Below are 13,087 nucleotides of genomic sequence, written 5' to 3'. Positions count from 1 at the left end.
ATATATATATACATACACATATTTACATATATCAATTGGTGGCTGAGGAAAAGAATCAGTGATTGCTTCTCACTGTCACCAGAGAGTGAGTAGCCCTGTCAGAGACACACTGGACATCAGCTCCTGGGACAGCTCCTTGGACTGTGGTCCTCTGCTTATCTGCTCTCACTGAAAACAGCAAGTGAGCATTTCAACTGCCAGATCAGGGTGGGAAACTATTACCTTTAATGTTCTTCCTAGTTGAGAGCATCTTTGCTTTGCACTGTGAGATCCACATATAAATATTTACAATCAGCTGCTTCTAGCCAAGAAAACTTGCAACAGTCTCAAAGCAACCACATGTGCTCTTTCCACAGATCACTGTGGCTACCTCCCTCCCATCACTAACAAGGGGGCTCATCTTCCCTCTTGCAATGAGTGTGGGCACCTGTGTGCGTATGTATTTCAAACTCTGGAACACCAGTGAACAAGTTTGCTACCTAGAACAAGCAGATTTTTGGTATCTCTCACTCCACCGGCTTGGGAGGTTTCTACTTATATTTCTTTTGTTGGTAATGTTATCAAGATAGGAATACATTTATTCTATCTTGTAATCCCTATTTTCCAAAATGTGCAGGGAGGTACCTTCCAGGCCAGAAGGAATCACCTTAGAAGTCCTTTGTCAAAGGACATTGTGTCAGTTCAATAGCTGTAAAAGTGTCAGAGAGAAAGTGACGAGCGTAAGGTTTAGCATGAAATTGGAAATTCATCCTGTCACCTAGAAAAGTAAGGGCATGCAATGATGCTTAGAAGTATTGTCCCAAGATCAAATAGCAGGTCAAGACCCAAAAGAAGACTGGCTGTGGTGTGGATGCCTGCAGCCTCTAGACTGTTGTAGTCAGCCTTTAAAAATGCCTGCAAATCCTTCCTTTACAGAAGCAAGGCTTAACACTCTGGAGGGGCTGCAGTGCAGTACTGGTTCCGACCATGAGGGAAAGATCTTTTACCCATACTCCAAAGAATGAGGCAAAGACTGTGGTACAAGAGTTGTCCAGATGAGAGTTCCTGGGGCATCCAAGATCAGGTGGAAGCTAGGGTGCTCACCTGAGCCAGGCATCCCTTGCTCATCTCCATTCCCTGAAGGCCCCAGAGGTATAGGTGGTGTAGTTAGCTTGAGTTAATGGCTCCTCTGTCTTAAAGTCCCTAGTTTCTTTTTCTATGGGAACACATACAAATTTCTACTCAAAATCTGCTTAATTCATTGCTTTTTTTTTTTTTTTTAAGTCTGTTTGTTTTCCTGAGAGATGCCGATTTGGCAACAGCCAGGGCTGGCTGCTTCTCTTCTGATTCCAGTCTTGGAGACTTTCATCCATTACCCCTCAAAGCCCAGGGCAGTTCTTTTCTGCTCCCACACTTAGTGTAATTAGGTGAGTAGACTTGCTAAGATGTAAAATTTGAATAAAGCCTATTATTTCTCCTTTAAGAGCTTAGGATGAGGCCAACAGAGATCAAAGCTGAATGTCCAGCCTGCTGCTCCCACTTATATCTCATGGGAGAATGCAAATGAATGTAAGAACAGAGAAAAGAGGATGTGGATGAGAATTAGGAATCCATCACACTTGCTAGGACAGTGGCCAGATGGGGTCACTTTGGAAAACCACTTAAATCACTTCATGCCCTCTGTCTCAGTAAACCATCCAGAACAGAGTTGGGCAATGCAAGGTTTCACATGCTCTTACTTTAAGCACAATACATACTCAGTAAATATATGTCTGTACTCCTTTGTTGTTTGCTGATCAAACACTCCTATTTCCTTACTTTTGCTTCATTTTTATAGCTGGGAAAACCTGGTTTAATATTCTATTTAGAAAAGGGAGGACTCCACTGTAATCTTGTTCCCTTTGGTTGCTAAAAATGTATTACTTTGGTATGTTTCTGTGCATTGCCGAGATCTCATTAAGAAGATATATTACTTTCAGACACAATTTGAAAAAGCTGCAGGCCATTCATTACTATGTGTCATAACCATGAGTATCTTGACCCTATGGTCTATGCCAGTGATAGCAAAACTTGTAGAGCTTTCAGTGATAACAAACAGCCCACTACAGCACATGTGCCATAGTCTGGCCAACACTGGTCTATACTACAGAGCCCTGGTTCTTTCATTTGACATTGTTTCTTAAGTATTGGGAATATTGTTATATAATCTTAATTTTTATGGTTGCATCACAGCCTATTGAATGGAAATGTCACAGTTAGCTTATTTATGCCTCTGTACTGATCACTTTCCGTTTTCCATATTCATAAATAACTTTAAGCAGAAGAATTTCCAAATTTCCATCATAGTTTACACTATTTCCTTAAGATGGACTTTTAGAGATCTCTTATACAGATGATGAATGGTTTTAGGCCAGGGCTTATAAGACTGCAGTGTGCACACTGATTCCTTATGGGATATTGTCAAGTATCTAACTTAGTAGGTCTGCAGTGGGCCTGAGAGTCTGCACTTGTACCGAGCTCCCGCACAATGTGCAAGCTGGGGCTCAGAATTTAGGCAGTCTCTTAAAGTTGTTGGTGTACTGACAGAGTATACGGAAGACCTATTTTACCAAGTCACTGTTGGGGTGGGTCACCTAAGAACACTGCTCCCACGGTGTATCTTCTAATCAAAAGGAAGGTTTTGACTAGGATGGCGTCCAGAGATAGTCAGGACCTGTAGCTCTTCATGTCAATAAAACCCTCTGTGCTTACTCGTGGCAGCCTTAGAATTACTTGGGGAGTTGCAGTACCTGCGTACCACATGCATCTATGTGCATGTGCATGTGTGCCAGGAATCACTCCCAGGCACCACAGACACAGTGTCTGGCAATGGGAAGTGGCTACCAGTGACTTTTAAAGCTTGCCAAGTACTGAGGGTGGCTCTGTGTCTAACCAGGGTGGAGAACCATTGTTCGAAACCCTCAGAGACCCACCTTTCATCTCACTGAGCTACAACTGTGGGGTTTTTTGGTGTTAATTCATTTTCAGTTGTTATGTATTTTTTTATATATTTGTTGGGGACAGTATGATAATTTAATAGCTATATACAATGTGTAATGATCAAATCAGGGTGATTTACATTTCTATCTCTCCAAACATTTATCATATCTTTATGTTGGGAAACTGGCTACTTCTGATTACTTTGAAATATATAAATTATTGCAGACTATGTAACTGTAGTCTATGATGGTGTACAGAACATTTGAACTAGTTCCTCCTAGCTAACTATACTTTAATACTGTCATCAGAGCTCTCTCTGTCCCCTCTCCCCACTCTGCCTAGCTTCTACCGATCACTATTCTACTGTCTTCTTTGAGATTAGCTTTTACCTTCTACATATAGTGAGACTACACAGCATTTGTCTTTCTGTGTAATGCTTATTTCACATAACGTGATGTCCTCAGGTTTCATTTGTGTGGCCACAAATGACTGGACCAAAAGCTTCTTGTGGCTTTCTTGTCTATATACTATAATATATGGTATCCCAAAGAATTGAGTAGGTCAGACTCAGAGTAAGAAAGGTAGAGATTTATTAAAGGAAGGCATACTTCTCACAGTGGGAGTGGGCTGATGAGAAAATTCAAGAGTGAGTTCGACTCAGAGTAGCCCCGTCTGTTTTAGATTGGAGGTTAAAGTATGCTGGGGAGAGATTCATACAGGCAGAGCTAGAGGTAGCAGCTGTCAGTGAGAAAAGTTCACCCTCAAGAGCAAAGTGTGGGCAGAGCCAGAGATGGCAACTGCGTGAGCTTTAGTGTTGGCAGGTCTTTTGTCTTTCTAGAATTTGGGGAGTGCTCAGGGTGGACACTAACACCAGAGAAATCAGAACCACAATCCGATGGTATTGTAATGACTGTGGGGTTACTCCCTGTTACTCTAAAGCAGTTAGAGCACATGCCCTTTGGGCTCATGTCAGCTGTCAAAGAAATGTGATAAGGGCAGGAGCATATATTTTTTATTCTGTTCATTGATCTTATTGGTACAATCTAGGTCTACAATACAGTTACATTCATTATTGGGATCCTGTACCTTTACATAATAGGTCTTGATTCTCATTTTTTCCCCTTTGTTCCTGCCCTCCCTTCACCCCCTCCTTCCCTCCCCATTTACAAACACTTATTTCCATTTTTTCAATTTCTCATATTTTTTCCTCTCCCTTATTACCTTTCCCCCACCCTTCCCACTTTCCCTACACCTTTAGCCCTTTACTTCCTATTTCACATTATTAATTATCTCATTAGGATCTTGTGTACTATTATAGTTTTTCACACCAGAGAAACTATTCGGTATTTCAGTTAAAGAAATCTCTGAATGAACATTAAAAATAGGGAATCCTAACATAAAACTAAAAATGAAAGTAAAAGAGAAAAGGCAATGATGTAAGATTAAAATAATCCTTAATTCTGAAGATGAAAATGGTCCCTGAACATATTTAAATTGCTTCTTGCTCTTGTAGTCTTATCTTATGGGCAGGAGCATATTTTTAAGTCTGGTGTCAGGGTATTAAATACATCTGGTGAGACCAGGATGTTCTTGTAGTCTCCGAGAGCCAGAAGCGACCTGTCTATTGTGAGCCTAAATCCAGGATGTCTCCCACATTATCTCCTGCCTTGCCTGCCACTTACCAACAGCTAGAGTAATGCCTGCTGTTTCTTTTCGGCAGTTGCCTTTTCAGGACTCGGTTTTACGACATTCTACTTGGCGGGCAAGCTGCACTGCTTCACGGAGACTGGGCGCGGGAAGAGCTGGCGGCTCTGTGCTGCCATCTTGCCCCTGTACTGCGCTATGATGATCGCCCTGTCCCGCATGTGTGACTACAAGCACCATTGGCAAGGTGAGTCCCTGACCAGGGCCTGCCCAGTCCTTACTATGGCCAGCCCTCTTCTCCAGGGTTTGATGGAGACCTGCACCAAGTTGGGGAGGACTGAGTTCCCATCGGAAGTACATATACTGCCCCAGTGAGTTCTAGCTTTCGTGCTGCCCTTCCTGGGAAAGACTTGGAGCTCTTCCTTCTCCTCTTGGGTGCTCAAGGAGATTTTGCTTGGGTCCTGCCAGGAAGTCAGGCCTTCCATGTAAAATCACCCTGAGCCTCAGACCCAAATGTAATTTCTCTCCTGGATCACTTACTTCAATCTTCACACTTGGTACTAAGTGGTTTCATTGTTTTTGTTTGCGGGGGGCTCATTTCTCATATCAAATCCAATGTACGAGGACATATTTCTCACCATGGATGCTGTTCCAAAGCATGTGTCTAGCCAGGGATCGATTCCAGCAATGTTTGAAGTGGCGGCTGCAGAGTTGGAATGAGGCTTACTTCTAAGCCTGTCAGGCCAGTGACATTGGTTAGAAATCTAAATCACACAAGACAAGCAAGGGACTTGTTCCTAGAATGTAACTAAAGCCTGCCATGCCGCTCTACAGATAAACTGCAGCTCGCGGTCTGCCTGGAAGAAAACCACCACCTACCACAGCAAACAGGGAACAGACACAGAGGTGCCACCCACAGGAGATGTGGCCTCCAGGGAAGCAGGATCTAGGACAGTCTTTCCCAAAGGGCGATCTTTAGATCATCTTGATCAGACGTTTGGGAATCCTGAGTTAGGAATTGGACTGGGTGGGGGAATGTGGAAACTTTGTTTTTTAACATGCAAGTATAACCTTCCTGGTGCAGTCTGAGAAGCATAGGTAAAGAGCTCCTCTGTCACGTGTCTACTTTGAACCAATGAATGAGCATTTGTTTGCCTAGGTAAGTGACCTTCCACCGCCAGTCTGTGGCCAAGCCTCTTCTTCCTTTTCCTTTTATCCTGATGCCTCCAGGTGTTGTTTCCCTCCTGGATTTTCCTGTCTCTGCATTCTGCTGCCTTAGACTTGTCCCTTCTCACCTACTCCAGGGCCTCATTCAGTGGTAGGGAGGCAGGAAACTGAGGTCAGAGGTGAAGAGAACTCCTGGTGGAGGCCACCTCTCTCTGTCTTCTCTGGGGGCTTCACGTTTCTCCCAACACTGCCCCAGGTTCTCCTACTCCCTCCCAGCACTGGGTCTGCCCTCCACCCTCCTGGAGCTCCTGACTTAGGTGTCAGGTGCCTCGGCGCAGCTTTGCTGCAAGGTGTGGGGAAGAGAGGCTGAAACATGGTTTGGGTGAGTGGATGCATCAGGCATCAAGTGCTGATCAAGAACTGAGACCTTGGAGAAGTGGAGTGGGCGGGCAACCCGCTTTCTGGTCCCCCTTCTGTCTCTCTTAGACAGAAGCTTTCTTTCCCTCAATTTCTTCCTACTCTTAAAAAAAAAAAAAAAAAAAAACAGACTTGCTGGATAGTTAGGAGGCCATAGGGTAGTGGCCTGAGCCCTTCCTTGTGCTTTATTTTTTGCAGTGACTCAGATGAAGTTCTAGACGTTATGGAGCCACATTGTAGCGGGGAGGGAGGGAGGAGAGAAGGACGGAGTCACTGAGCTAACAGCAACAAGTGCATACACCACCCACTGCGCCCTTGAAACCAGAAACATTTTCCCACAGACTTACTGTTGCCTGTATGTGCAGGGCATTTCCCCATGAAGAATAGTAGGGGCCAAATGGTCTTGTACGAATTGTTTCCCATGTATTCCTGCAAACAACATTTTCTTCCTTGAGCACAGGAACCATAATCCCTGAATATTTCATAGGACTGTTTCATAGGCTGGTTGAAATAATAGACCCAAATGTACTTTGTAATTAAACATGCCTATATAAATGCAAATTGGTGTCAGTGTTGCTTAGCGCATTGTCTCTAAGGAAGGATGAGTTGTGTTTCTCAAATAACAGACTTGGTAGCATATATATTTTTGCAACATGATCTGTTTGTAAGCTGTAAATCGTGGGTTTTTAGTTTTCCTCAACCACTTTGGATTTGGGGAGTGATTAAAAGTTTCAGAATTGAATAGATTTTTCCCTTTATCTCACAGAAGGATGAAAGCCTTTGCATAGTGATTTAGTACTAAAAATCTAAGGCACGGGTTGGCCTCTTCAGAACTTCCTCTGTGTCTGGACTGTTTGTCACTCATTACCTCTGTGGCTGAGGAATGTGGCTTTGGTGGAAGAATGTAGAATTCCAGCACTTGGCTGTAGGAGCTGGTGGATTTATAATGCAGCTGGTGAATCCAAGGCCTGTGACAATAAGACTTCATAACTTTTCTATCCAGCAGGCACAGAAATAGTCTGAGCAGTAGAGAGAGACTATAAATATTCTGTGGGAAAAGCAAAACAAGAGAAGTCTGTCCAGTGATGCTAAAAGCCAAAAGTGTGTGATGCGAGACTTCTGTAACCCCAAACTGAGCATGCATCTGTCAGTACAGGTCATTGCTATGGCTCAAACAGCAGCCCAACTCTGCCATATCTTTTTGATTTGTATCCCTGAAATCAGCCAGGTGCCTTTACTTGGATTTTTTTGATGGGCTCTGCGTCAGGTTCATTCTTTCTGTTTTCCTCTTCATCACTATCACTTTCTGCTCGAGTTGTCCTCAACTGGGGAGTGGAGAGTTTGACTGTACCCCAAGGGACATTTAGCAATGTCTAGAGACATCTTTGGGGTTGTCATAACTTTGAGGAATGGTGCTACTGGCATCCAATGGGTAGAGGGCTAGAGGCTAAGGGACCAGACACCCAACAATGCACAAGTCAATCCCTCCTCTGAGTTATCCAGCCCCAAACACCAGTACTACCAAAGTTGAGAGACCCTGATCTACATCATAACTTCAGTTCCACCTTTCCATCTTTGTTACTTTTTAAGAAGCGATGATGCTTTGAAGATGGGAAATCTTATGAAGTCAACATGCTGTTATTAAGGGAGAGATCACAGAGGTCTTCAGTGTTTCCAGCTCGGCAGTGAAATGGACAGCAAAACTTTCAACAACTGTGTAGGTTAAGTTTGAGGCAGGGAATCTGACTGAGAGTATAGTTTTTCATCAGTGGTCTGAGCTGCCCACTGACCATGGGGAGGGGTCATCAATCCTGATGAAAATCCAAATGGAGCACCACAAATAACAAGAAAACCTTAGTCCCCCTTTTTATAGACTTTGTTAACAGCATTGGTATTATGAGATTTTATGACTCCATTTCAATTTTTTTTTTAATTTTTGTTTTTTTGTTTTTGGTACTGGGGATTGAACTCGGGTCCTTGCGCTTGCAAGGCAGGCCACCGAATCACTGAGCTAAATCCCCAGCCTTCAATTTTAATTTAAGCAACTTTACCTAATGTGGAAATGCCTCTGATTACTCCATTACATATTCATATCTAATAAATAGCCCATAATCTCAAATGGCTTGCAGTGTCAGTCTTTGCATACTTCTGTTGTTTCTGTCTTCCCAGTCCACTCCAAATATACAAGTCTTTTGTTTTATGTGAGAAAAATAGAGAGGCACCAATGTAGAGAGGGTCACTTGAAGCATTTTAGCAAAATTTCCTCAGAAATAGAAGGAGTATATCAAGACTAAATGTGTGTGGCTGACCTCCAAGTCTCTGTTAAACCTTAGCTGTTTGGTCAACTGGAAACTGGGGAGCTTCATAAGGGATGCTAGCTCAAAGCCTTGTGCCTTGCACAGGGGCTCATCTTTGTGATTAATGGGGTGTTTGAGAACTTAGACTTGTGGAATTTCTGTGTTAAAGAATGTACATGTTGAGAGAGTGCAGATAATACCGTTAAAACAATGTTTTCACATGCGCATGTGTGTGTGTGCCATGTGTGTGCCGTGTGTGTGTGTGTGTGTGTGTGTGTGTACTTAGGGTTTACGGACAGGGTAGGGTTACAGCTTGGAGTGGCAGGAACATGTTTGCTTCACTGCTGGTCATATATATATTTTTTTGTTTTGTTTTGTTTTTTTGAGACAGGGTCTCACTATATAGTTGAGACTGACCTGGAACTCACTATGTAGCCCAGGCTGATCTTGAACTCACAGCGATTCTCCTGCCTCAGCCTCCCGAGTGCTGGAATTACAGGTGTGCACCATCGCACCTGGCCTGCTGGTCATATATTGAGACCCCACCCCAGGTCTTTGCTACTAGATCCATGTCTTCTTGTGGGAATTCAGGCTTAGAAGAAACCATTTAACCAACATGAATTTGGGAAATCATAGGTCATTTTGAGCAGCCTAGGTGCCTGTGTGGTGTTTCATTATAAGAAAGAGCATCTGGGTGTAACCCAGAAAAACAGGTCAGAGAGAGGAAACAGTCATTCATGCCCACTCAAGTTGGAAAGCTTCCAAGTCAGCCTCAGACACTGCTGTCTGTCTGGGTGGTTCTAAAGATGGCCATCTTTGGATAAACCTGGCTTCTCGGACTGTGCTGAGGCATGACTTGAAACAAAAATAAACTTGCATGTAGTTACCAGAATTCAGTTGATTTTCAACCCCGCAAATGTGTTTGGAGAGGCAGACACTGTGTTGGACTGTTGTATGTGCCGTAAAAGACTCTAACCTTCAAAATAGCCAGGCAGAGGTTCTTTCCCTATGGGAAAACCCTTCTATCAAAGCCTGATGGTATTCTGCAATGCCCAGCTCCCCAGCCCCACCAGAGGTAAGGGAACCTCTCTTAATCAGGCCTTCCCTGAGTTATTGGTTGTCAGAAGAAATCTCCAGGTTTACTTTGATTTGACTTGAACAGGAGCTCTTGAAACTGTATTACGGTTTCCATCAAAAGCCCACCAGCCTTGGGTGGAACAAAACCACTGTGCATCTCCCTCCCTCGCTCCCTCTCCTTGGTTCCACGTCTTTGGTGAGATCCTCCTTTTTCTCCACAGAGCAGCTGCCCTGTAAGGCAGGGCCTGCACTCACTTTTGTCATCACCTGCACGACTCCTCTCTGGAAACCTCGACGCCTTGTCTGCCCATGCGGTCCACCCACCTCTGCATCAGTACCATGGTTCTCCTTGGGGTAGTGTGAGTAGCCTGAAGCCCCAGGTCACCTCTGCCTGATCAGAGCGCTGTAGAGGTTTACTTTGGCCCACAGGAGAGCTTTTCTCAGTCAGGACTACTGCCTCCTCCCACCAGGTTAGCTTGCTGCTTGCTTATTTCCCCTGGAAGAAAGACCTTGGTTGGGCTTGTCTCGTGGACGACCTTGCTTCACTTTACTTGAGGAATCCTTTATTTTCTTTGCTGCCTGTAGTTTTCTTTTGCTTTTCCTGTTTGAAGTATTTCCAGAATCATATCCCTCTCCGCTTTGATGATTCCACTCCAGTGACAGGAATATTGCAGCTGCCTCCCAGGTGGTCTCCCTCCTTCCTCCTTGTCCCTTACACTGCAGCCAGAGTGAGCCTTTAGGATTGAGTTTGCCTGTGTGACCCTTGCCAAAATCTTCTGGTGTTTCCCTATTCATTTACCACCACAGCCTATGTCCCACAGTGGCCTGCAAGAGCTTGCCTCTTACCCTCCTTGCTCATGTGACCCCAGCCTCTAGGCTTCTTGCTACTTCTTGAGCAAGGCCAGGCCCATTTCACCCAGGACCTTTCCACTGCCTCCTTCTTATTCCTGAGAACCCTTTCACCAGATGTGAGTGTGGCTTATTCCCTTTCCTTCTTCTAGGCTTGGCTTACAGGCCACCTGGGTCTTTTGATGATCACTTGATTTAAATTTCAACCCATCCCTCACCCAGAGTCTCTCCCTTTGCTCACACCACCTTTTAAAAACTTTTTTTTAATTGAGCAATACAGAGCAGCAATCCTGGGATTTAACCTTTTTTAATTAATTTTACTGGTACATTTAAGGTATACAGTGTAGTGACATTCATCAATGGAAATTTGCACCTTTACATAATCCATCTTGGTTCTTATTTTTCCCCATTCCCCTGCCCTCCCTTCAACCCCTCTACCCCTCCCTATCTACAAAGGCTTTGTTTCCATTTTTTCTTTTTCTCATGTTAATTCCATTCTCATCTTTCTTTTCCCTATCCCTCTCACTTCCCCTTCCACTTTGCACTTTTTTTCCTACTTCATATTATCTATTATACCTTTTAGTCCTTATATACACTTTCAGCTTCTCACACCAGAGAAACTAATCCGTATTTACACATATGTGTCCTATTTATATCCCTTAAGAGTATCGCCTCAGTGTGCATCCATTTAGCTATAAATGTCTCTAATTTTTCATTGTTTGTGGCTGAGTAGTACTCCATTTAATAAAAAACAAAACCCAAAAAAACACATTTTCTTTATCCATTCCCAGTTGATAGGCAGTTGGGCTGCTTCCAAGTTTTAGCTATCACGAATTGTGCTGCTATGAACATAGGTACACATATATCACTGTGGCATGATCCTTTTTATTCTTTGGGAAAGATACCCAGCAGGGGGATAGCTGGGTCACATGGGACCTCCGATCCTAGTTCTTTGAGGTATCTCCATACTGATTTCCACAATGGTTGCTTAGGTCTACCTTCCCACCAGCAGTAGAGCAGGGTTCCTCTTTTCCCCACAGCCCTGCCAGCATTTGTCATTGGTTGATTCCATGATAGTAGCCATTGTTTCTGGGGTGAGATGGAACTGTGTTGTTTTCACATCACCTTTTCACAAACTAAGCAACTTAATATGCATAGTTGTCCTTTCCTATCAGCTAGAACAGGGTTGTGAGTAGGCAGACTTTGTAAAGGGTCAGACAGTAAATATCTTCAGCTCTCTGGCATGTGGCCTCTGTTGCAGTTACTCCACTTATCTCTAGTAGTACATGGAAGCAGCAAAGTAAGTAAACAGATAGTCTTGCATTGTTTTCTGCCTCTGTACAGGAACATGCTCTCTTCTTAGGCAAAGATTTGGATGTCTTTTGCTGGCAGGGCACATGGTGCTTAGTTTCCCAGGGCTGCTGTGACAAAATACCAAAAACCTTCAAGGCCGTCCTCTCTGAAACCTGTAGGGAAGGAGACTTCTTGGCTTCTCGCACCTCCTAGTAACCCCAGATGTTCCTTGGCTTTGGCAGCATAGACCCAGTCTTTGCCTCTGCCCTACATGGCCTTCTCCATGTCTCTTCACGTCATCTTCCCTCTTGCATGTGTTTGTTTTGGTGTCCAGATTTTCCCTTTTTATAAAGACACAGCCATGCTGGATCAGGACCCGCCCTGATGACCTTCTTTTAAACGGATTACTTCTGCGACAAACTTATTTCCTACTGAGCAACATTCTGAATTGTAAGGGATTAGAACTGCAGTATTCCTTTTGAAAGGAAACAGTTCAGCTCATCACAGCGCTTGATAAACGTGTGCTGAATGGATGGATGGATGGATGATCTGGACTAAATTATGTTTCTTTTTTACTATGTTATTTTTTATTTACACTTGTTTTAATATAATAAGCATTATTCTTTGCAAGCTCTTTCCTTTTAAAATAAACTTTTAAAATACACTTTAAATATTCATTCAGTCATTTGTTCTTTCCTGCATCTTTGTGCCTGTGTGTGAGGCTGTCTTTCTGAGTAAGACAGTCATGGCTCCTGCCCCTCCAGCCTACAATGTACCAGGTGGATCATGCATTTTCTTTTTTTTTTCTTTTATTGAGTTTTTGGGTACATTTTAGGTATGTAGTACAATTACATTCATTATTGGGATCTTGTACCTTTACATGACAGGTCATTTTTTTCCCCTTGTCCGTGGATCATGCATTTTCCATGCTGTATGACTTCTGTAGAAACTCAGTCACACACAAGCACAAGCCTCACTAGTAGTAGAATCACTAGAAAGAATAAAAATGACAACAGCAACAAAAATCACTGGCGTCACTTGAGTTTTCCAGAGCTGAATTTTGCCCTGGTATCTTGGGTCATGGAGCCCAAAGCATACAAGGTCTCATGTCGAGGCAGATCAGTGATGTTGGGTATTGCCATGGTGACAGTAAGGGAAGTACTCCTCTTGGGAACTTGACAGCATATCTTCAGAAGCCCTTCTTGTCTTCTCAAGCTGGTGAACATAGTTTGGCACCTTGGTATGGTCAGCCTTGGGAGGTCTTTTCTGATACTTAGTTCTCATGAGAAGAGGATAAGTTTGTGACCACTTTTTACATGACAGTTCAATTACCAGATTTCCTGATTCAAAGTCATTTTCTCTTTCTTTGCTTCCTTTTTTTTTTT

The 13,087-nt window shown here is 43.4% G+C and overlaps 1 protein-coding gene across 1 annotated transcript in view; it reads left to right on the top strand.

Moving 5' to 3' along the window:
• Positions 1-13,087, top strand: part of Plpp4 (phospholipid phosphatase 4) — a 199,428-nt gene that overhangs the window by 182,286 nt on the left and 4,055 nt on the right. The window contains exon 10 of the mRNA XM_033761387.1: positions 4,679-4,849. Within this exon, the coding sequence (XP_033617278.1) occupies positions 4,679-4,849 (171 nt within the window). The remainder of the gene's footprint in view (positions 1-4,678; positions 4,850-13,087) is intronic.

Source organism: Fukomys damarensis, unplaced genomic scaffold (assembly GCF_012274545.1).
Source record: "Fukomys damarensis isolate Sample0158 unplaced genomic scaffold, DMR_v1.0_HiC HiC_scaffold_8, whole genome shotgun sequence".
In the NCBI taxonomy this organism is placed as follows: Eukaryota; Metazoa; Chordata; class Mammalia; order Rodentia; family Bathyergidae; genus Fukomys; species Fukomys damarensis.
This window is presented reverse-complemented; position numbering and strand designations above follow the sequence as displayed.